Consider the following 25,403-nt stretch of genomic DNA (forward strand, 5'->3'; position numbering starts at 1 on the left):
TTGACCAACAAGCACCCTTAATTAATAGCAGAGTCTTTCCTGTTTTGTCTGAGAACAAGTGCTTATAGCAAGGAGACTGTGAGGAGAGGAGGTGGTGGGGGAGGTCAGAGCTGACTTCACTTCCTGTTTCTTTGATTTGTTCTTTTATTTTGTTATTAAATTTTTTGTTTTTGTTTTTGTTTTTTGAGATGAAGTCTCACTCTGTCACCTAGGCTGGAATACAGTGGCAAGATCTCGGCTCACCGCAACCTCCTTCTCCGGGGTTTAAGCGATTGTCGTGCCTTAGCCTCCTGAGTAGCTGGGATTACAAGCACGCACCACCACATCCGGCTAATTTTTGTATTATTAGTAAGACAGGGTTTTGCCACATTGGCCAGGCTGGTCGTGAACTCCTGACCTCAAGTGATCCGCCCTCCCTGGCCTCTCAAAGTGCTGGAATTACAGGTGTGAGCCACTGCACCCGGCTTCCTTATTTATTTTTAAGAGATGGGTTCTCAAGATGTTGCCCAGGCTGGAGTGCAGTGGCAATTCATAGGCAGGACCCCACTACTAAGTTTTGATCCTCTCTGTCCTCTCTTCTCACCTCCGCCCACCTCTGCACCTGCCCCGTACTGTCTGCAGCCTGCTGAGTGGGTGGGTGTCTCGCTGTAAACCCTCCACCCAGGGGACTGTTGTTCCAAGCAACTTTATCTGGGGTCTGGGGAAGTTCCCATATATCAGAAGAGGGAAGTTCAGTGTTTTCTGATACGCGTATTGAGAAATGGGGAAGCGGGGTCTGTGGTCACATCTCTAGGAGGCCCCTGGTGGAGCTGGTCCCAACCTATCTTCCTTCCACATCTCTCATGATTATCTAATTGCAGAGAGGTAAACATGAAAGAGGTCACTTTTTACCACTTTAGGTCCAGGGGAGCAACAGTTGGATAAAAATGATAACCATGGTTTATCAAACATATATTGGGTAGTAGATACATGCAGTGGCTCTTATTGAATCTTCACCATAACCTTGTGAGGTTGGAATATTTACCAACCCCTGCCAATCTTTTTATTTTATTTATTTTGTTTTTTATTTTTAGACAGAGTCTCACTCTGTCACCCCGGCTGGAGTGCAGTGGTGTGATCTCGGCTCACCGAAACCTCTAGCTCCTGGGTTCAAGCGATTCTTCTGCCTCTGCCTCCCAAGTAGTTGGGATTACAGGTGCACCCTGAAGCCCGGTAAATTTTTGTATTTTTAGTAGACATGGGGTTTTGCCATGTTGGCCAGGCTGATCTTGAACCCCTGACTTCAAGTGATCTGTCTACCTTAGCCTCCCAAAATGCTGGGATTACAGGCATAAGCCACTGTGCCCAGTCCCCATTTTTTTTTTTTTTTTTTAAAGACAGAGTCTCACTCTGTCACCCAGGCTGGAGTGCAGTGGTGCAATTATAGCTTGTTGTGGCCTCAACCTCCCGGGCTCAAGTGATCCCCCCACCTCAGCCTCCCAAGTAGCTGTGGCTACAGGTGTGTGCCACCACATTTGGCTAACCAATCCCATTTTATACCTGGGCAAACTGAGGCCTCGGGGGGTCTCATGGCTTGTTCATTGTCATTTAGTGGGTAAGTGGCACAACTGGGATTCAGATTCCATCTGTGCCTCCCACTGTTGATCTCTTTCTACAGCTGCCTTCTTTTTTTTTTTTTTTTTTTTTTTTTTTTTTTTTTTTGAGATAGAGTCTTGCTCCGTTGCCCAGGCTGGAGTGAGTGTGCAGTGGTGCAATGGTACAATCTTGGCTCACTGTAACCTCCATCTCCCTCCCCAGCTCCCTCGTTCCTCAGGAGAGACGACTCTGAGATGCATGTTCCACATTATCTCCTGAAAGTCCCCGCTGGGGTAAAGCTCCACCTGCCCAGAGCCTGCTCAACTAACACGTTTTTGGTTAATTAAAAAAAAGTTTTTTTAGAGAGACAGCGTCTCTGGCCAGGTGTGGTGGGCCACGCTTGTAATCCCAGCACTTTGGGTGGCCGAAGCGGGTGGATCACTTGAGGCCAGGAGTTCGAGACCAGCCTGGGCAATATGTCAAAACCCCATTTCTACTGAAAAATACAAAAATTAGCCAGGCGTGGTGATGTGTGCCTATAATCGCAGCTACTCAGGAGGCTGAGGCAGGAGATTTGCTTGAACCCAGGAGGCGAAGGTTGCAGTGAGCTGGGATTATGCCAGTGCACTCCAGCCTGGACAACAGAGCGAGATTCTGCTAAAAAAAAAAAAAAATTACAGAGACAGGTTCTCACAGTGTTGCCCAGGCTAGAGTGCAGTGGTGCAATTACAGCTCACTGCAACCTTGAACTCCTGGGCTCAAGCGATCCTCCTGCTTTCGCCTCCCGAGTATCTGGGACTACAGATGTGTGCCATTGCGCCCATCAATAACACATCTTTTAGCATATCTTGTTCTTTCTCTGCCTCACTTCTTCTTCTTTTTTTTTTTTTTTTAATGGAGTCTTGCTGTGTCGCCCACTGTAACCTCCGCCTCCAGGGTTCAAGTGATTCTTCTGCCTCAGCCTCCCGAGTAGCTGGGACTACAGGCCTATGCCACCATGCCCTGCTAATTTTTGTATTTTTAGTAGAGACGATGTGTCACCCTATTGGCCAGGTTGGTCTCGAACTCCTGACCTCACGATCTTCCCATCTCGGCCTCCCAAAGTTCTAGGATTACAGGTGTGAGCTACCGCGCCCAGCCCTGCCTCATTTCTTCACACCCCTATTGGTGTTTCCTGGGATCATCTCCAAAATAATCTACCTGCATGCACTAAACTCCTTGTCTCAGAGTCTGCTTTTGGCAGAACACAAACGATGACGCTATGGGATGAGTGTCATCATCAAAGATGAGTTTGCGAAATGGTTCTGGTTTGCCTGGAACTGAGGGACTCCTGGATTGTGGGACTTTTGGTACTAAACCTGGGGGAAAGTCCTGGGAAAACCAGAATGACTTGACTGTCCTTATAGGAGGACAGTGTGGCATGAGGGAAGCCAAGAGAAGGGAACGCTTCAAGAAGAAAAAAAAATGATCAACGGAGTCAGATGTTGACCCAATGGTCAAGTTTGGTGAGACTGAGAAACAACCAGTGGACTTTGCACTGAGGAAGCATTTGGAACGTTGATTCATCCTTTGGTGTGTTGGAAGCAGAAGTTAAATTGCAGTGGTTGAACAGTGAGGAGGTTGGAGGAAGTGAAGGCCACACAGTGGAAACAACTTCTTTTTTCTAGAATTTTTTTTTTTTTTTTTTTTTGAGATGGAGTTTCGCTTTTGTTGCCCAGTCTGGAGTGCAATGGCGTGATCTCGGCTCACCGCAACCTCCACCTCCCGGGATCAAGTGATTCTCCTGCCTCAGCCTCCCGAGTAGCTGGGATTACAGGCATGAGCCACCAAGCCTGGCTAATTTTGTATTTTTAGCAGAGAGGGGTTTTCTCCATGTTGGTCAGTCTGGTCTTGAACTTCTGACCTCAGGTGATCCACCCGGCTTGGCCTCCCAAAGTGCTGGGATTATAGGCGTGAGCCACCACACTCGGCCTTTTTTTCTAGAATTTTGGCTGTGAAGAGGAGGAGAGATAGAGTGGCTATTGTAGCAGGAAAGCAGATTAAGGGAGACTTTTTGGATAGAAGGGGCCTGAACATGTGTCCTCTCTTTTCTTTCCTTCTTTCCTTCTTTCCTTCTCCCCTCCCCTCCCCTCCCCTCCCCTCCCCTCCCCTCCCCTCCCTTCCCCTCCCCTTCCCTTTCTTAGAGTCTTTCCCTCTGTTGCCCAGGCTGGAGTGCAGTGGTGCGATCTTGAATCACTGCAACCTCTGCTTCCCAGGTTCAAGTGATTCTCCTGCCTCAGCCTCCCAAGTAGCTGGGATTACAGGCACCCACCACCATGCCTGGCTAATATATGCAGTTTTAGTAGAGACGGGGTTTCACCACGTTGGCTAGGCTGGTCTCAAACTCCTGACCTCAGGTGATCCACTTGCCTTGGCCTCCCAAAATGTTAGGATTACAGGTGTGAGCCACCGTGCCTGGCCGTGTCTTCTCTTTTCTTTCAAAATCCCTATTATTCTCATATTAAACACCCCAGTCTTCCTTTTATTCTTCCAAGATTTTAATCTTTTGGCCTTTTTTCCCTAGTGCTTTGAGCTGTTTCTCCCATGTGGTCTTCAAAGACTCAAATTTGGCTTTTGAGAGTGATGACTTAAAAAAAAAATATCACCCAGCATCAATAGCAGACAGGTGCTAAAGAAAAATAAAAATCATCCAGCAAAATTTCTTCTTAAATGTATTCCTTTTTTATTAAGTTCCATAGAACTAGAACTTTTGGGTATGCACTTAATCTTCTTACATTCTTTAATTTTTTTTTACTTTTTGCAAAATAAACTTTTATTTGGAGGGACAGCATAATTTAGAGTCCAGGCTCTTTTACACTTTAAATATTTATTCATTTATTTGTTTTATATAGACAAAAAATGTATATATTTATCATGTACAACAGGATGTTCTGAAATATGTCTACATTGTGGAATTACTAAGTCAAGCTAATCAATATATGATTACCTCATATAACAATGTATATATATATTTTTTTTTGGTGGTGAGAACGCTTAAAATCTCTCATCAGGTGCGATGGCTTATGTCTGTAATCCCAGCACCTTGGGAGGCCCTGGCAAGTGGATCACTGCTTGAGGTCAGGAGTTTGAGATTAGCTTGGCCAACATGGTGAAACCCTGTCTCCACTAAAAATACAAAAATTAGCTGGGCATGGGGGCATGTGTCTGTAGGCCCAGCTATCAGGAGGCTAAGGCCGGAGAATCACTTGAACCCAGGAGGCGGAGGTTGCAGTGAGCCTAGATCTCATCACTGCACTCCAGCCTGGGCGACAGAGTGAGACTCAGTCTCAAAAAAAAAGAAGTTAGCCTGGGTCGGGCACGGTGGCTCACGCCTGTAATCCCAGCACTTTGGGAGGCCAAGTCAGGTGGATCACCTGAAATTGGGAGTTCGAGATGAGCCTGACCAACATGGAGAAACCCTGTCTCTACTAAAAATACAAAATTAGCCGGGCATGGTGGTGCATGCCTGTAATGCCAGCTACTTGGGAGGCTGAGGCAGGAGAATCGCTTGAACCCAGGAGGTGGAGGTTGCACTTGCACCATTGCGCTCCATCCTGGGCAACAAGAGCGAAACTCTTATCTCAAAAAAAAAAAAAAAGTAAGTTAGCCTGTTTCTAGCAAGGAAGTAAAGCCAGTAGGAAGCTAATGGTTTGAGGGAATGAGTGAGTTTAAAGAGCAAGTTTAGGCCAGGCGTGGTGGCTCATACCTGTAATCCCAGCACTTTGGGAGGCCAAGGTGGGAGGATCATGAGGTCAGGAGATCGAGACCATTCTGGCTAACACAGTGAAACCCTGTCTCTACCAAATATACAAAAAATTAGCCGGGCGTGGTGGTGGGTTCCTGTAGTCCCAGCTACTTGGGAGGCTGAGGCAGGAGAATGCTGTGTACCCAGGAGGCACAGCTTGCAGTGAGCCAAGATCGTGCCACTGCACTCCAGCCTGGGTGACAAAGCAAGACTCCATCTCAAAAAAAAAAAAAAAAAAAAAGAAAAAAGAAGAGCAAGTTTATGGCTGGTTGCAGTGGCTTATGCCTGTAATCCCAGCAGTTCGGGAAGCTGAGGTGGGAGAATCATTTGAGCTCTGGAATTTGAGGCTGCAGTGAGCTATGATCATACCACTACACTCCAGTTGGGTGACAGAGTGAAACCCTGTCTTAAAAAAAAAGGGGGCAAGTTTAGGATGAGTGGGACTAAGAACTTGAGGTAAAGGACCTCTTCATTTACAAAAAGTCAAGGAAATATTTGCAGTGGTCATGTTTTGGGTTTCCAGGGATAAGCATTGACAGAATACAGCATAGTGAAGAGAAATGCAATTTACCACACATTTTTTGAGAGCCTATTATGCAGAACAAACACTTCGGGAAGTGAAGGTTGATTACTTCCTCTCCAAGGATGATATGTCTAATGAAGTCCCTTGTCCTTAGCTTCATTCTTCATAATGCCAAAAAGATCCATGGGTATGATATTCCATACGGAGTTGAATGTTCTAGTTCTATTATTTTCTCTTCACTTGTCCTGGAAAAACATCCCCCTATAAAAGAGGTTTAGATTAAAGGTGGATGTAAGGGTAAAATAAAGCAAACAAACAAAAATCAACAACATGGAGAGAGAGCAGGAGTGATTTAAACCCAGCTTGAACCAGCAGGCAAGGATGGCATGATCTCCTAGCATTTAAAAATCCTAGGGCAGATGTGGTCTTCTTTGGCTTAGAGTGGGAAGACTTATCAAAAATTCAGCAGGAAGAATTATTCTTTTTGATAAATTTTCAGACATAATATTCCACTCTGGAATTTCAGTCCCCTGGATGTTTTTTGTCTATGAAGAAAGGTTAGAGTCTTGTTGGCTTTGTTCCTCTTTGAATACCCGTTATCTAACACAGTGCCTGACACACTGTAGAAGTCAACAAATATTCTCTTTGCACTCCACAACTAACAGCTTGGTTTAGCAGCCCCAAGATCCACAGAGGAACCAACATCTCCTGAAGAAGCCTATGAGGTTAGTGGTTCCTAGCCTAGTTATAAGAGCTGTGTGCAAGAAGTTCAAAGTTATGTCTTCCTTCCTGGTATTTATGGTTCATTCACAGATGCAATTTACAAGTCAAGCATGATTTTTCCCATAGGGAACATTGCCCAGCAACCTAACTGATCTTCCAACTTTATCAAGTTTCTTGGGAGCAGAGTTAGAAAGTTAACCCAAGGTCAAATTTGTCCATAGAAGAAGAGTTTCATTAGCTTTTTACTCAAACTTTGTGCCTAAAAAATAGAAGCACAGAGATTTTTCTATAGAGATGGGGTCTGACTTTGTTGCCCAGGCAGGTCTCAAGCTCCTGACCTCAAGCAATCCTCCTACCTTGTTCTCTCAAAAGTGCTGGGATTACAGGCATGAGCCACCATGTCTGGCCAAAGCTAATATATTCCTTAAAGAGAGATTCATATATATATGCATACGTGTGTGTGTGTATATATATATATATAATTTTTCTTTTTTTTTTTTTAGACAGGGTTTTGCTCTGTCACCCAGGCTGGAGTGCAGTGGCATGATCTTGGCTCATTGCAACCTCTGCCTCCTGGGCTCAAGCAATCCTCCTGCCTCAGCCTCCTAAATAGCTGAAATTACAGGCATGCACCACCACACCTGGTTAATTCTTTGATGTTTCTGTAGAGACAGGGTCTCACTCTATTACCCAGGTTATATTTGATATTTTCCCCATCCAAAGATACACTCATATTATTCAATTTCCACAATGTTAAGTGATAATAATAAAAACGATTTTCCTTATTCCATTATGGAGAACCAGTATCTAGAATGCTGGCAGCTTTGGGAATTATTTTGGATTATCTGGGAAACCTTTCATAGGTCACAGTCAACAGTCAGCACTTCTACTCTTGTTGAGAATAATTAAGGACAGAGTTTCACTCTTGTTGCCCAGGCTGGAGTGCAATGGTGCGATCTTGGCTCATCATAACCTCTGCCTCCCAGGTTCAAGTGATTCTCTTGCCTCAGTCTCCTGAGTAGCTGGGATTACAGATGCCTGCCACCACGCCCAGTGGCTCACACTTGTAATCTCAGCACTTGAGAGGCCAAGGTGGGTGGATCATTTGAGGTCAGGAGTTCGAGACCAGCCTGGCCAATATGGTGAAACACCATCTGTACTAAAAATACAAAAAAATTAGCTGGGTGTGGTGGTGGGCACCTGTAATCCCAGCTACTGGGGAGGCTGAGGCAGGAGAATCACTTGAACCCAGGAGGTGGAGGTTGCAGTGAGCTGAGATTATACCACTGGACTCCAGCCTGGGCAACAGAATGAGACTCTGTCTTAAAAAAAAAAAAAAAAAAAAAAAGGAAAGGAAGAGACAGGGGTCTCACTATGTTGCCCAGGCTGGTCTCAAACTCCTGGACTCAAGTGATCCTCCTGCCTTGGCCTCCCAAAGTGTTGGGATTATAGGTGTGAGCCACCACACCCAGCTTCTTTTTAAACATCTATTCTGTCATTTATTCAAAAAGCCAAATGTGGAACGAAATGTCACATAGTGCAGGAAGCTCATTCTGTGGTACACTGAGCCTGAGTTAGTGCAATGGAAGAACAGAATACCAGCAACCAGATTCCAGAAATGTCATCTTTCTAACAGGGCCATTTCCTCCCCCAGGAAGGTCCCATGATTCCCTGCACTCATCCTCTGTAATTATGCAGAGCAACTGGGGCAGAATCCGTATCCTGGAGCCTCTTCCATGGCGTACCCTCACTCTGTGGGGCTCACATCCACATCTTTATGTACAGGGGGCATTTGGGGGAAGAAGATCACTCTGCTATGCCTATGCTTGTAAATTTCCCCCAGTGGGAGTCTGTGTTAGATTGCATTGGTTCTTGATACGTTTTACTCATATATCTTTGCACAACAAGAATACATCTGAAAACCAGCCTAAGTGCTGTTAGTGAGTAGAGAGGAGTCACTGAGGAAAAATATAACAAGAATGAGGAACTCAAACCAGGTTATCAGGAAGAGGACTCTTCCTCATACCCTCCAGGAAAGCGAGTTTGTACTCAGACTAGCTCCTCAAAGCTACCCTATGTTTCCCAGGCTGGTGTCAAACTCCTGGGCTCAAGCGATCCTCCCATCTCAGCCTCTCAAGTAGCTAGGACTACAACACCACAACACCCGGCCTCTTTTTTTTTTTTTTTTTTTTGAGATGGAGTTTTGCTCTTGTTGCCCAGGCAGGAGTGCAATGGTGCGATCTTGGCTCACTGCAACCTCTGCCTTCCGGATTCAAGCGATTCTCCTGCTTCAGCCTCCCAAGTAGCTAGGATTATAGGCATGTGCCACCATGCCCAGCTAATTTTGTATTTTTGGTAGAGATGGGGTTTCTCCATGTTAGTCAGGCTGGTCTCGAACTCCCAACCTCAGGTGACCTGCTCACCTCGGCTTCCCAAAGTGTTGGGATTATGGGCGTGAGCCATTGCACCCGGCCCCGGTTTCCTTTTTATTATTGTTATTTTACATTGTGGAAATTTATTTATTTATTCTTTTTCTGAGGCGGAGTCTTGCTCTGTCTCCCAGTCTGGAGTGCAGTGGCATGATCTTGGCTCACTGTAAGCTCCGCCTCCCAGGCTCACGCCATTCTCCTGCCTCAGCCTCCCAAGTAGCTGGGACTACAGGCGCCCGCCACCACGCCTAGCTATTTTTTTGTATTTTTAGTAGAGACGGGGTTTCACTGTGTTAGCTAGGATGGTCTCAATCTCGACCTCGTGATCCACCTGCCTCGACCTCCCAAAGTGCTGGGATTACAGGCGTGAGCCACTGCATCAGGCCTACATTGTGGAAATTGAATAACATGAGCATATCTTTGAAAAGGGAAAATATAGGCCGGGTGCAGTGGCTCATACCTGTAATTCCAGCACTTTGGGAGGCTGAGGTGGTAGGACTGCTTGAGCTGGGAGGTCAAGACCAGCTTGGGCAACATAGGGAAACCCCATCTCTCTCTATATAAAAACAAATTAGCAGGGCATGGTGGTGCACACCTGTGGTCCCAGCTCCTCGGGAAGCTGAGATGGGAGGATTGCTTGAGCCCAGGAGATCGAAACTGCAGTGAGCTATGATTGTGCCACTGTACTCCAGCCTGGGCGACAGAGCAAGACCCTGTCTCTTTAAAAAAAAAAAAAAAAAAAAGGAAAATATAAATTAAAAAACTAGAAGAAGTTCAGCAAACTAATACAGGAACAGAACACCAAACACCACGTGCTCTCACTTATAAGTAGGAGCTGAACAATGAGAACAAATGGACACAGGGAGGGGAACAACACTCACTGGGGCCTGTGGGGAGAGGTTGGAGGGGGAGAACATTAGGGAAAAGAGCTAATACACGCTGTTTTTTTTTTTTTTTTTTTTTTTTTTGGATGGAGTCTCGCTCTGTCACCCAGGCTGGAGTGCAATGGTGCAATCTTGGCTCACTGCAACCTCGGCCTCTCAGGTTCAAGTGATACTCCTGTCTCAGCCTCCCCAGTAGCTGGGACTACAGGTGCATACCACCATGCCCGGCTAATTTTTGTATTTTTAGTAGAGATGGAGTTTCACCATGTTGGTAAAGCTGGTCTTGAATTCCTGACCTCAGGTGATCCACCCACTTCGGCCTCCCAAAATGCTGGGATTACAGGCATGAGCCACCACGCCCAGTTAATGCTGGGCTTATTACCTAGGTCATGGGTTGATAGGTGCAGCAAACCACCACGGCACACGTTTACCTGTGTAACAAACCTGCACATCCCATACATGTAACCTTGGAACTTAAAACAAAAATAAAAACAAAAACAAACAAACAAACAAAAACCCCCAAACTAGAGGAAGTTTGCAGTGTCAAGAGAGGAGTATATAAGACATTAGAACAATTCACATGTTCACTTACCTCACTGGGTTTTGAGTCAGGACCCATCTTGCTGGAAAGTGTGTATGTCTCAGACTCAGATTTTGATTTTACAATCTCTCTAAACCACTTTTGATATTGTTTCTGGACCTGGAACATCAAAGGAAATACCTGGATGGGTTTTGCTAACATTGGTGAAGAGCAGAAAGGTCAGTGAGTCAGGAAGGGGATAGAGATGTATTATTATTTGTTTATTTTCACAAAACATGGTCTATTCGTACAATGGAATATGATTCAATTTTATAAAGGAAGGAGATTCTGACACATATTCTACCACATGGATGAACCTTGAGGACATCAGCCTAAGTAAAATAAACTGATCACGAAAGGCGAATACTGTATGGTTCTACTTATATGAGGTACCTAAAGTAGTCACATCTATGTAGACATAAAGTAGAATAGCGGTTTCCAGGGCCTGGGGGGAAGGAGAGTGGGGAGTTAGTGTTTAATGGGGATGGAATTTCAGTTTGGGAAGATGAATAAAGTTCCGGAGATGGATGTTGGTGATGGTTGCACAAGATCGCGAATGTGATGCTACTAGTGGTACGCTTAAAAATGATTTAAAAGGTAAATTTTATATTATATATATTTTACTACAATACAAATTTTCCATTACAGCATATATAATTGTTGTAGAAAATTTATGACCGGGTATGGTGGCTCACACCTGTAATCCCAGCACTTTGGGAGGCCAAGGCGGGCGGATCACCTGAGGTCGGGAGTTCAAGACCAGCCTGACCAATATAGCAAAACCCCATCTCTACTAAAAATACAAAAATTAGCCAGACATGGCGCATGACTGTAACCCCAGCTATTCCAGAGGCTGAGGCAGGAGAATTGCTTGAACCTGGGAGGCGGAGGTTGCAGTGAGCTGAGATCGCAGCACTGCACTCCAGCCTAGGAGACAGAGTGACACTTTGTCTAAAAAAAAAAAAAAAAAGAAAGAAAAAGGGCCGGGCGCGGTGGCTCAAGCCTGTAATCCCAGCACTTTGGGAGGCCGAGACGGGAGGATCACGAGGTCGGGAGATCGAGACCATCCTGGCGAACACGGTGAAACCCCGTCTCTACTAAAAAAATACAAAAAACTAGCCGGGCGAGGTGGAGGGCGCCTGTAGTCCCAGCTACTCGGGAGGCTGAGGCAGGAGAATGGCGGGAACCCGGGAGGTGGAGCTTGCAGTGAGCTGAGATCCGGCCACTGCACTCCAGCCTGGGAGACAGAGCGAGACTCCGTCTCAAAAAAAAAAAAAAAAAAAAAAAAAAAAAGAAAGAAAAAGAAAAGAAAAAAATAGAAAATTTATAAGATATGCATATGCAAAAGAAAGAAAATAGAAGTTACATATAATTCCTCAATCTAGTGAAAATCACCAATAATATTTTGGTAGTACCCTTCAATGTGTCTTGGTTTTGGGCACCTCAGAAGCAGACCCTGCAACAAGGGTTGAAGTGTAAGGAGTTTATTTGAGGGGTGATCCCAAGAAGCACCAGTAGGGCAATGAGGAAGCAGCACAGGGAAGAGAAGGCAGCTGGTAAAGAATGCATAATTAAGGATATTTCCATTGTGGAAATCTGGGGCTCAGTCCCATTCAGGAGCTCTGGGGTGCAGCATGGAACTACCTTAGAGTCAACTTGCCTGAAGGAGGTGGGAGCTGGGGTATTTATCCACCAGTTCCCATCAGTCATGGGTTGATGGCCACTCTCAAGGGCCATTACTCTTTGGCATCACCAGTTTGCCCTGTGCATGGGCCAGGCATGTCCTGTGGGCAGTATGAAGCCTTCAGGCACAGTTATATGTGTTCGCAACAAGTAACTCCAAGCATGTAGAGACAGAAGCCAAAGGGATATGAGAGGGCCATGGATTTTGGGAGGCCGAGACGGGTGGATCACGAGGTCAGCAGATCGAGACCATCCTGGCTAACACGGTGAAACCCCGTCTCTACTAAAAATAAATACAAAAAACTAGCCGGGCGAGGTGGCGGGCGCCTGTAGTCCCAGTTACTTGGGAGGCTGAGGCAGGAGAATGGCGTAAACCCGGGAGGCGGAGCTTGCAGTGAGCCGAGAGCCGGCCACTGCACTCCAGCCTGGGTGACACAGCGAGACTCCGTCTCAAAAAAAAAAAAAAAAAAGAGAGGGCCATGGACAGCATCTGCCATATCATGATACCCCGACATTGACACTATTGACGTCTTGGGTTGGATCATGTTTTGCTGGAGAAGGCTATCCTGTGTGCATTGTTTAGGATATTTAGCAGCATCCCTGGCCTCTACCCACTAGATGCCAGTAGCAAACCCCACTCCAGTTATGACAAACATTTCCCCAGACATTGCTAACTGTCCCGTGGTAGGAACACAATTGCTACTGGTAAGAACTATTCTGATATGCCATAAACACTCATACCTACACATAAATAAATACATAACAATAACACAAGCAATGAATGCTTATACTCGTTATGTAAACAAAATGAAACCCTCTGGAGTAATTTCTTTTTTTTTTTTTTTTTGAGACGGAGTCTTGCTCTGTTGCTAAGGCTGGAGTGCAATGGCATGATCTCAGCTCACTGCAAACTCTACCTCCCAGGTTCAAGTGGTTCTCTAGCCTCAGCCTCCTGAGTAGCTGGGATTACAGGCATGTGCAACCACACCTGGCTAATTTTTGTATTGTTTAGTAGAAATGGGGTCTCACCATGTTGGCCAGGCTGGTCTTGAACTCCTGACTTCAGATGATTCACCTGCCTCGGCCTCCCAAAGTGTGGGATTACAGGCTTGAGCCACCACGCCTGGCTGGGTTCCATTTTGGAGACAGCATGCAGTCTAGATTATCCCTGAGCACCCCTTAGTAAGGGACATTCTTAGAAGACACACAACACTGTTCAGTTGCAGACAAAGTGTTTTGAATTTAGTAGCCATATGAAATAAAACTATATATATCTTTAAAAAACTGAATGCTAGGCCAGGCGCGATGGCTCACGCCTGTAATCCCAGCACTTTGGGAGGCTGAGGCGGGCGGATCATGAGGACAGGAGATCGAGACCATCCTGACCAACATGGAAAACCCTGTCTCTACTAAAAATACAAAATTAGTTGGGTGTGGAGGCGTGCACCTGTAATCCCAGCTACTCGGGAGGCTGAGGCAGGAGAATCGCTTGAATCCGGGACATGGAGGTTGCAGTGAGCCGAGGTTGTGCCATTGCACTCTAGCCTGGGCAGCAAGAGCAAAACTCTGTCTCAAAACAAAAAACAAAACAACACAAAAACAAGTAACAAACAAAAACTGGATGCTATGATATGCCTCAAAAACTGAGATAAACTGAGGGAAGAGTACACATAAGTGTTTTTCGTATGCTCATGTGAAACCCTGTCTCTACTAAAAATACAAAAAAAAAAAAAAAAAAAAAATTAGCCAGGCGTGGTGACATGTGTCTGTAGTCCCAGTTACTCAGGAGGCTGAGGCAGAAGAATCGCTTGAACCTGGGAGGCGGAGGTTTCAGTGAGCCAAGATTGAGCTACTGTACTTCAGCCTGGGTGACAGAGCGAGACTCTGTCTCAGAAAAAAAAAAAAAAAAAGGGTGATGATGATGATGATGAAGAAACAAATGCTCTGCCAGTGGTGCCTTCGAACCAAGTGGAGATGAGTTCTGCCTCCCTTTTCAGCCTCCTGAAGTGTTGGGATTATAGGCATGAGTCACTGTGCCTGGCCCCAGTTTCTCTTTAACAAGGCAGTTAACCTGCAGTACAGTGAAGTTCAAGACCTCATCGTGCCCACTGCTGTTCCATGGTTTGAGATGCGAGTTGCAAAAACTGCAATAGCAGACTGGGATGGATCTATGAGTTTGCCCCTGAAGACAGCCAGTGTTACAAGGAAGGCTGTGTGATTCTGGAATGTGACCTAGTTCGGGACAGTGAGGGCTCTGAGAGGCATGTATCATCTGATATGTGTTGAAGAAAAAGAGATAAATCAGCCCAGCATGGTGGCTTATGCCTGTAATCCCGGCACCATATACTTGGTATTGACTGGAAGCTTTTCCTTTTTCTCTTTTTTTTTTGAGACGGAGTCTTGCTCTGTTGCCCAGGCTGGAGTGCAGTGGTGCAACCTCTGCCTCCTGGGTTCAAGTGATTATCCTGCCTAGCCTCCCGAGTAGCTGGGATTACAGGCACCGCCATCATGCCTGGGTAATTTTTTTGTAGTTTTTAGTAGAGATGGGAGTTTCACCATGTTCATCAGGCTGGTCTGGAACTCCTGACCTCAAGTGATCTGCCCATGTCAGCCTCCCAAAGTGCTGGGATTACAGGCATGAGCCACTGCACCCTGCTGATTGGAAACTTTTTCTGAAATAAGGCAGAACTGCTTGGGTGTCTTTTTCCATGTAACTTAAGACAGTAATGTAAATAAAATAATAGTTGGAAAAAAAAAAGAATTCAGGTGAAGCGGTGTGTTAGCTGCATTGTTGATCTCCATGATTCACTCCTTTCTAGTTGTATTACAGTCTGTCTTAGTCTCTTGGTGGGTTGAGTGTTCTTTTCCCATTAACTTTGGGCTTGACCGTGTGACTTGCTTTGGGTAATGGGATATTAGTGGAGGCGATGTAAGAAGAATCACAGGCTTGAGTGACCTTGCCCAGTAGGGTCTGCCTCTTTGTGATTTCACCATTGTTAGGAGAAGAATATTCGCTGGGGAGTTGCTCCCACTTCTGCTTAAGCCTCAGGATGAGTCACAAGGAGCAGGCCTAAACCTGATCTGCGTCCTGGAGCAAAGGCAAGCTGAGCTCAGCTAAGATCATGTGAACCCCAACAGACCCATCGACCCATGAATAAAAAAAGCAAATATTTGTGTTTAAACCAATGGGATTTTTGAGGTTGCTTGTTACACAGCATTAGCTGACTATTACAAGTGGGAAAATTGAGAAAAAGGCATTTTTTTTTGACATAGCAATTATTTATATTCTGAAATGTGTTAATAAATGATGTATCTTAACAACTAGTAGCATTTTTAAAGTAGAGAAAATAGAGAGTGTTTATAGGTGGATTATAATCTCATATGGAACATTTAGAGAATGTTGACTTAAATCCCCATTAAACTCCATTTCCAAAATTTTCTTAAGTTTAAAGTAACAAAGAAAGGGGTCAGTGTTTACCTGTTGGCTGAGAAGGCAGTAGACCAAGAAGATGAAGAAGCCCTGGAGGCTATTGATGATGGTGAAGAGGTAGGCCATGACCTGGGCAGCTGGACCCACCTGTAGGAAGCCCAGACACCATGTGCAACCCAGGATAAAGAGCTGAGCTGTTGCTTTGAAAGCCAGCATCCTGGGAGGAGGAAGTCAGAGATTAGGATGTTGAAAAACTAATAAAGAGCATGAACACTCCTCTAGTTAGCTGTTAATAGTGAGAACTCTGGCGTTAGACTACCTGGGTTTAAATGGAAGCCAGCACTGGCTACTTGTGTGATCTTGGGAAAGCTGCTTTACCTTCTTGCAACTCAGTTCCCTCATCTTATTTTTATTTTATTTTATTTTATTTTTGAGATGAAGTCTTGCTCTGTTGCACAGGCTGGAGCACAATGACATGATCTCGACTCACTGCAACCTCTGTCTCCAGGGTTCAAGCGATTCTCCTGCCTCAGCCTCCCCAGTAGCTGGGACTACAGGCATGCACCATCATGCCCTGCTAATTTTTGTATCTTTAGTGGAGACGGGGTTTCACCATGTTGACCAGGCTGGTCTCGAACTCCTGACCTCAAGAGATCCACCCATCTCGGCCTCTCAAAGTATTGGGATTGCAGGTGTGAACAACTGTGCCCAGCCTCAGTTCCCTTATCTTAATAATTGTCCTATTTCATGGGGTTGCCATAAAGATTACGTGAGACTTTAACATGGGAAAGTATTTAGGACAATGTATGAGACAAAATTAGTACCACACATACATAAGGCATTTAAAAACCTGGATGCTTTTTCTCTCTCTCACTCTCATCATTTATAGACAGGGGTCATATAATTTTTTTTTTTTTTTTTCAGATGGAGTCTCGCTCCATTGCCCAGGCTGGAGTGTAGTGGTGTGATCTCAGCTCACTGCAACCTCCGCCTCCTGGGTTCAAGTGATTCTCCAGCCTTAGCCTCCCGAGTAGCTGGGATTACAGGTGTGCCGCCACGCCCAGCTAATTTTTGTATTTTTAGTAGAGACAGGGTTTCACCATGTTGGCCAGGCTGGTCTCGAACGACTGACCTCAAATGATCCACCCACCTTGGCTTCCCAAAGTGCTGGGATTACAGGTGTGAACCACCCCGCCCGGCCGGGGTCATATAATTTGTTATTCAAACAGGAAGGCTTTTGTGATCAAAAGGAGGTGTAATGTTCCTAACAGAAAGAAATAATAAATGTTTGAGGTGATAAATACCTTAAATACCCTGATTTGATCATTGCACATTTTATGCATGAATCAAAATATCACAAATACTTCGTAAATGTATATAAATATTAAGTATCAATAAGGATAAAAATAATAATAATAAATAAAAGGGGTACTATTAATAATTACATTGTGTCAACAGACGTAAACTGAGACTGTTCCAGGTAAGCTGAGATATGAGGCCATCCTACTTATAGTCTTTACAGCATATATACACATAATATATATACATATATATTTTATATATGCTATCATAATATATAATCACTATATATTGCATATATAAAATATGTATATTTATATATGTATCTATAAAATATGTATATTTATATATGTATATATAAAATATCATATATTATGTTATATATGCATAGAATATATTATATGTATGCATATACACACATATATATTATATGTATATGTACATTATATGTATCCCTAATTATTAAGGAGATTACATAAATGAGTAAAGCTAATTGAGGAACAGTTTGTATAGTGTGATCCTATTGTGTGTGTGTCGGTCTGTTCTACTTAAAGTGCACAGAGAAAGCTCTGGGAAAATGTCATAGATATTTTATCTCACATATCATACAGGCTCTTAATTCTGGCTTCCTGGGAAGTGGAAGTAGCAGGAAAAGAGACAATCACTTTCACTTTTTACTGTATATATTTCAAAAGACTATGAAAAAAATTTAACAAACTTGTCTTATTTTATTTTATTTTTTTTGAGACGGAGTCTTGCTCTGTCGCCCAGGCTGGAATGCACAGGCGCAATCTCGGCTCACTGCAAGCTCCGCCTCCCGGGTTCACGCCATTCGCTTGCCTCAGCCTCCTGAGTAGCTGGGACTACAGGCGCCCGCCACCGCGCCCGGCTAATTTTTTGTATTTTCAGTATAGACAGGGTTTCACCATGTTAGCCAGGATGGTCTCCGTCTCCTGACCTCATGTGTGATCTGCCCACGTCAGCCTCCCAAAGTGCTGGGATTATAGGCGTGAGCCACCGCGCCGGGCCAAACTTGTCTTTTTTTTTTTTTTTTTTTTTTGAGACGGAGTCTCGCTCTGCCGCCCGGGCTGGAGTGCAATGGTCGGATCTCAGCTCACTGCAAGCTCCGCCTCCCGGGTTCACGCCATTCTCCTGCCTCAGCCTCCCGAGTAGTTGCGACTACAGGCGCCCGCCACCTCGCCCGGCTAATTTTTTGTATTTTTAGTAGAGACGGGGTTTCACCGTGTTAGCCAGGATGGTCTCGATCTCCTGACCTCGTGATCCGCCCGTCTCGGCCTCCCAAAGTGCTGGGATTACAGGCTTGAGCCACCGCGCCCGGCCTGTCTTATTTTTATGATTAAAATGAAAACAACAACAAATTACAAGCTCAAATTAAAATGGATACTGCAACATAAAAATACTCATACCTTAAGATATTTTGAAATATTATACAAAATGTATTTTAATCTAGATTCTTATTGAACCTATTACACACAATTGGAGATAAACATTTAAATTGGTATGTGTACAGAGAGTTTAATTTGTAATTTAAGCATGTGATTTAATACAGCTAGATTGATCTCTATTGGCTGGGGTGGATATAGCTTTGTGACATTACCAGATTAATTTTTAGGGTTTCTATATGATTTAAGCTTTTTAGTAACTGTTGGATTAGCAAATCTGAGTTGGTTGCTTTTGATAAAAACATACTCCTGTGTGCATTTTGTGTAGTGTGACGGTAACAAATGTTTTTCTCCCTTTTCATCTTCCTTTTAGTGTTAGATCTCTTCCCCTTTGAGTTTTAAAACAAGGCACACGGTCACTTGGTTAGAGACTACATTTCCCACCTCCCTTGCAGCTGGGTGTTATCATGTGACCAAGATCAGCCAATGAGATATGAGCAAATGTGGCAAGTGCAACTCCTATATAACCTCCTTCCCATGGATGGGATATTGACAAGGGCAACATCCTTCTAGAGGATGGTGGAGCAACAAAGTAGAAAGAACCTGAGACCCTGAAACACTGTGTGGAGCAGAGCTTCTTTATTAGCCCTGAACTGCTCACTTCTGGGTTGCAACATGAGAGTGAAATAAAGTTCTATTTTATTCTTTTTTTTTTTGGACATCTTTTTCTCATAGCAGCTTGGCTTGTATTCTAGCTAATACAGGTTCTCGTTAATTGTGATGGTGGGAGATTACAGTGGTCTTGCTAGTCCTGGGAGCATGGCTGTTGAGTGTATGCGTGTGTGGATATGTAGGAGGGATTGGCAGAAGGAAAGGGAGTAGGAAGTACCATTTGTCACATCCTACCTTGTGTTCTGGATGGTTGACACGTCACTATTGAGGGAGGAAAGTTTTCTTTTCAAAATCCAAAAGACCAAGATAAAAAATACTAAATTCACCTGCAGGACCAATACAAACAAGGCAGAATGCAAGTTAAAATAATGTATGGTTTCCACTTTAAATTGCACACAGGAGTCCAGCCTCCCTGTACATGGGATTGAACTGGTAGCAGGTGGAAAATCGATCCACCCAACAGTGGAAATGCAAGCCCTTTGTACCATCTTGTACCCAGCACTTCTCTTGGTTCTTGTTAGTTTGGGAAAATCAAAGGCACATACTCACAGAGAAAATGGCACAGACTGGGCCAAGGAAACCCCAGATGAATCCCTGGTCCAGGTGGAGCCAGCATCTAGGAACAATGGGAAAAGAGATACAAAGAGAGATCAGAGAAAGTGCATGAGATCAACATAAAGTGACTCTTTTCCTACCAGAGAATTGTTTCCAGTTTCTCTTGAAAGTCAGCTGATGACAATCAGCAATTTTTTTTTTTTTGAGACAGGGTCTTGCTCTGTTGCCCAGGTTGGAGTGCAGTGGTGCGATCTCTGCTCACTGCAATCTCTGCCTCCTGGATTCAAGTGATTCTCCTGCCTCAGTCTCCTGACTAGCTGGGATTACAGATGTGCACCACCACACTGGCTAATTTTTGCATTTTTAGTGGAGATGTGGTTTGGCCATGTTGGCCAGGCTGGTCTTGAACTCCAGATCTCACGTGATTTGCTCCCCTTGGCCTCCCAAAGTGCTGGGATTACAGGCGTGAGCCACCACCCCTAGCCAACAATCAGCTTTGATTACACATTTTGATTGCAACTTTGATCCACACATCACATGTGACAGCCACTTTCACTTTTTACTTTATATATTTCAAAAACTATGAAAAAAATTTAACAAACTTGTCTTATTTTTATGATTAAAATGAAAACAACAACAAATTATGTGCTCGAATTAAAATTGATGCTGCAACATAAAAAGTACTCATAGCTCAAGGTATTTTGAAGTAGAATTATACAAAATATATTTTCATTTAGATCCTTATTGAACCTATTACACACAATTGGAGATATACATTTAAATTGGTATGTGTACAGAGTTTAATTTGGAATTTAAGTATGTGATTTAATATAGCTAGATTGATCTCTATTGGCTGGGGTGGACACAGCTTTGTGACATTACCAGATTCTTAGGGTTTTTATAGAATTTAAGCTTTTTAGTAACTGTGGTGTGATTCTAGGATAATAAGCTAGGAGAAACATCGTCCTGTTGAGCATTTTAGGAGCACAGTCCTGTTAAATTTTCACACCAGCACTGTGAGGTTGGAACAATGGGGACAACTATTATTCTTATCTCGCTAATGAGGGGACTGAGACCTGAGAGCTCAAATCACAGGAAGAATGAAGTTGGGACTGGCCAGGCGCTGTGGTTCACACCTGTAATCCCTGCACTTCGAGAGGGGGAGGCGGACGGATCACGAGGTCAGCAGATCGAGACCATCCTGGCTAACACAGTGAAACCCCGTCTCTACTAAAAAAAAAAAGACAAAAAAATTAGCCGGGCATCGTGGCGGGCGCCTATAGTCCCAGCTGCTCGGGAGGCTGAGGCAGGAGAATGGCGTGAACCCGGGAGGCGGAACTTGCAGTGAGCTGAGATCGCGCCACTGCACTCCAGCCTGGGTGACAGAGCGAGGGTCCGTCACAAAAAAAAGAAAAAAAAAAAAAAAAAAAAGGTGGGACCTAACTCTTGTGATCCAAGAGACTATAATAGACACTTTTTTTTTTTTTTTTTTTTTTTTTTTTTTTTTTTTTTTGAGACGGAATCTCGCTCTGTCGCCCAGGCTGGAGTGCAGTGGCCGGATCTCAGCTCACTGCAAGCTCCGCCTCCCGGGTTTACGCCATTCTCCTGGCTCAGCCTCCCGAGTAGCTGGGACTACAGGTGCCCGCCACCTCGCCCGGCTAGTTTTTTGTATTTTTTAGTAGAGACGGGGTTTCACCGTGTTAGCCAGGATGGTCTCGATCTGCTGACCTCGTGATCCGCCCGTCTCGGCCTCCCAAAGTGCTGGGATTACAGGCTTGAGCCACCGCGCCCGGCCCGGAATAGACAGACACTTCTATATCCACTAAGATGGACCCTAAGGTTAAGGAAACCAAGTTACCTGTGGGTCGAGGGTTCAGGCCCTGGCTGGTGAAGCAACTCTCTAAATTCCTCTGGCTACAAGAAAATGCACACTTGCTAAACTCCAGAACAATAGGCGCCATCAGTCCCCTCCTACCTCTTTTTTTTTGGACCTATTCTTTTTTTTTTTTTTTTTTTAATACTTTAAGTTCTAGGGTACATGTGCACAATGTGCAGGTTTGTTACATATGTAGCCATGTGCCATGTTGGTGTGCTGCACCCATTAACTTGTCGTTTACATTAGGTATATCTCCTAATGCTATCCTGAATTGAACAATGAGAACACTTGGACACAGGAAGGGGAAAGTCCCCTCCTACCTCTGATATACGATCCAGACCACGTAACTGACTGGAAAGGGAACCAGTCAAAGCAGTTATGGATCTTAAGCCAGTTTCAGTTAGTCTATAGAGGATGTGCACAAACTGTCTTTGTGTCCTGTGGTTCAACTTTTGGTGTAGAGCCACATTCCTCCTCATTATTTATTTTATTTTATTTATATAGTTTTTAGAGTTGGATCTTGCTCTGTCACTCAGGCTGTGGTGCAGTTGCTCTGTCACAGCTTACTGCATCCTTGAACTCCTGTGCGCAAGGGATCCTCCTGCCCCAGCCTGGGACTATAGGCATGCATCACCATGTCCAGCTAATTAAAACAATTTTTTTTTTTTGGTAGAGATGGGGTTTTGCTATGTTGCCCAGGCTGGTCTTGAACTCCTGGGCTCAAGCAATCCTTCCTCCTTGACTTCCCAAAGTGCTGGGGTTGCAGGTGTGAACCACCATGCCTGGTCTTCCATCTTATTTTTTTTTTGAGATGGAGTTTAGCTCTTGTTGCCCAGGCTGGAGTGCAATGGCATGATCTCAGCTCACTGCAACCTTCACCTCCCAGGTTCAAGTGATTCTCCTCCCTCAGCCTCCCAAGTAGCTGAGATTGCAGGCACACACCACCACGCCCGGCTAATTTTTTGTCTTTTCAGTAGAGATAGGGTTTCACTGTGTTGGCCACACTGGTCTCCAACTCCTGACCTCAGGTCATCCACCTGCCTCAGCCTCCCAAAGTGCTGGGATTGCAGGCTTGAGCCACCGCGCCCGGCTTTTCCATCTTATTTTAATGCTAAAATCCTGCCCCAAAGTGAACATGGGATGCATGTTTTATATATATATATGTTTATCCACTGTGCATGCACTCTGCTCTCATCTTAAATAGGTACAGCTTTTCCAAACCTCCTGAATGTTTATGACTCTGTTGTGTAATACAGATCTAGTGAGGCATAAAACCTAACTTGTGCTTCCCCTTTTCAAAGAGGGAGCACCTTTGGCTCATGCTGCAGTTTCTTTTTTTGGTTTGCAAACCAATATTGCCAATAAAGCTCTCTCTTTTCTTTTCTTTCCTTCCTTCCTTCCTTCCTTCCTTCCTTCCTTCCTTCCTTCCTTCCTTCCTTCCTTCCTTCCTTCCTTCCTTCCTTTCTTTTTCTTTCTTTCTTTCTTTCCCTCCCTCCCTCTCTCCCTCCCTTCTCTTCTTTCTATTATTTATTCATTTTGACGATCTTTTGAACAACACCCAAAACCCTCTCCTTCTGAAGCCATCCCTATAAACTTTATACAAATAATCAGAGAAGAAGAAAGGGGTCGAAATGAAAACAAGCCGAGCTTGCAGTCCATCCAGGATTCACCACCGGGTCAGCTTGCTCTCTGACCTGCTTCCTCCTAGCTGTTTGGTGCCTGCTATCCTAGAATCACACAGATCCCAGATAACAGTTTCCCTTTACTGCTCTATAGGTAAAAACTTAAACACGATAAAACAAGAAGTTTCAGCTGGGTGCTGTGGCTCACGCCTGTAATCTCAGCACTTTGGGAGGCCGAGGTGGGTGGATCTCCTGAGGTCAGGAGTTCCAGACCAGTCTGGTCAACATGGTGAAACCCCATGTCTACTAAAAGTACAAAAATTAGCCGGGCGTGGTTGTGGGCACCTGTAATCCCAGCTACTGGGGAGGCTGAGGCAGGAGAATCGCTTGAACCCAGAAGGTGGAAGTTGCAGCCAGCCAAGACCGTGCCATTGCACTCCTGCCTGGGCAACAAGAGTGAAACTCTGTCTCAAAAAAACCAAACCAAAACAAAACAAAAACCATTAAGTTTCCTCTTGAGATATTCTTTCAGGTCCTGTGTACCAGCAAAACTACTGGCTTCAGCTGCTCTAAAGGACCACAGGAGGAGCTGAGTCACCAAAGAAGGCAGTTTCCGTCTCCCGATGATTTCATCTGCTGTACCCTGAACAATCAATGACCCACACTTTCCAGCCTCCACATCCTCCATGATCCCTTTAAAAGCCCCAGTCCAGAACTCCTTGAGGAGATTGATTTGAGAATCTTCTCCCATTTCCTTGCTTGGTGCCCTGAGATTATTAAACTCTCTTTCTTTTTTTTTTTTTTTTTTTTTTGAGACAAGGTCTTGATCTGTCACCCAGGCTGGAGTGTAGTGGCCTGAGCATAGCTCACTGCAGCCTTGAACTCCTGGGCTCAGGCAATCCTTCCATCTCAGCTTCTTGAGTAGCTGGGACTACAGGTGTGTACCACCATGCCTGGCTTTTTTATTTTTTTTAATTTTTAGTAGACACAAGGTCTTGCTATGTTGCCCAGGCTGGTCTTAAACTCGTGAACTCAAGAGATCCTCCTGCCTGGGCCTCCTGAAGTGCTGGGATTAGATGTGTGAGCCACTGTGCGCAGCTAATTTTTAATTTTTTTTTGTAGAGATGAGGGTCTGCTATATTGCCCAGGCTGGTCTTGAACTCCTGGCCTCAAGTGATTCTCTCACTTTGGCCTCCCAAAGTGTTGGGATTACAGGTGTGAGCCACTACACCTGGCCTCATTAAGCTCTTTCTCTGCTGCAAACCTTGCTGTCTTGGTGGATTGGTATGTTACTATGCAGTGGGCATATGAACCTGTTGGTTGTATAAGACTTCTAGAACCTTGCAAACTCTTACCACCATCTCACCCTGCCTTGCTGGGAAAGAGGTTAGAGCTGTTATAAAGGGGAACATACAGTGCATTGGTTACGTATAGTCCCACCATCATCATGAATGCTGCCCTCAAAAGCTTTCTTAGGAAACTGTCCATGACACAGGGTGGGATTCAAGCTCACCGATCAGCGGTTCCATAAAGGTGAGGCCTGGAGGCTGCAGAAATGGCCACAGTCACAGTGGGAACGCCATAGCCCACTGGAAACATGATCCACTTCATGAGTCTGTTGATGCTTGAGTAGTTGACCACTGTCAGGTTCCGTGCAGTGAGGAAGAGGTGCAGGCCCTCCAGCAGCATCCAGGTGAAGGCAGCCAGGTAGAGATAATGCAAGGCACCGGCGATGATGGCGCACAGCACCTCAGGGAGGAGAAAGGAATGCCTGAAGGGGTTGTCAGGGTGGAGTATGGCCCTAGGACCTCTCCTTGACATTGGCTTTGGGTTCAGAGCACCTGACACCAGACCAAGGGCATTAAAAGTAAAGGGGAACTGGACGCAGTGGCTCATGTCTATAATCGCAGCACTTTGGGAGGCTGAAGTGGGAGGACTGCTTGAGCCCAGGAGTTTGAGACCAGCCTGGGAAACTTAGTGAGACCCCATCTCAATTATATTTAAAAAAATAAAGATAGTTGATAGTCAAGGCTAGCATTGTCCATCTGGGCACCAACCCCTTCAACCTGCCCTTGGGACTGAAAGTGGTGCCACCTCCACCTATGTCACTTTGCAACAGATCACCAGAATATATCCCTCCTTTTTAACTAAGACTTTGTATACTTTGAGCAATGTCTCCTTTCCTTATCCACTTCCCCACTCAACCTCTGGGAACCTCCTTTCTATTCTCTACTCCTACTGTACTGCCTGGTGACTACAGTTAATAATAATATATTATGAATTTCAAAGTTGCTAAAAGAGTGGATTTTGTTTTATTTTATTTCTTTCAGACAGGATCTCACTCTGTCACCCAGGTGGAGTGCAG

The 25,403-nt window shown here is 44.8% G+C and overlaps 1 protein-coding gene across 2 annotated transcripts in view; it reads right to left on the minus strand.

Annotated features, from left to right (window-relative positions):
* Positions 1-5,594: 5,594 nt before the first annotated feature.
* Positions 5,595-25,403, minus strand: part of LOC105486857 (adhesion G protein-coupled receptor E3) — a 61,223-nt gene continuing 41,414 nt past the window's right edge. For both annotated transcript variants that reach the window (XM_071087562.1, XM_071087563.1), the window contains 6 exons: positions 24,552-24,787; positions 19,535-19,601; positions 19,220-19,311; positions 15,660-15,828; positions 10,511-10,618; positions 5,595-6,143 (listed from right to left, as the gene is read on the minus strand). In XM_071087562.1, the coding sequence (XP_070943663.1) occupies positions 6,108-6,143; positions 10,511-10,618; positions 15,660-15,828; positions 19,220-19,311; positions 19,535-19,601; positions 24,552-24,787 (708 nt within the window). In that variant the 3' untranslated portion in view covers positions 5,595-6,107. The remainder of the gene's footprint in view (positions 6,144-10,510; positions 10,619-15,659; positions 15,829-19,219; positions 19,312-19,534; positions 19,602-24,551; positions 24,788-25,403) is intronic.

Source organism: Macaca nemestrina, chromosome 20 (genome assembly GCF_043159975.1).
Source record: "Macaca nemestrina isolate mMacNem1 chromosome 20, mMacNem.hap1, whole genome shotgun sequence".
Taxonomy (NCBI): domain Eukaryota; kingdom Metazoa; phylum Chordata; class Mammalia; order Primates; family Cercopithecidae; genus Macaca; species Macaca nemestrina.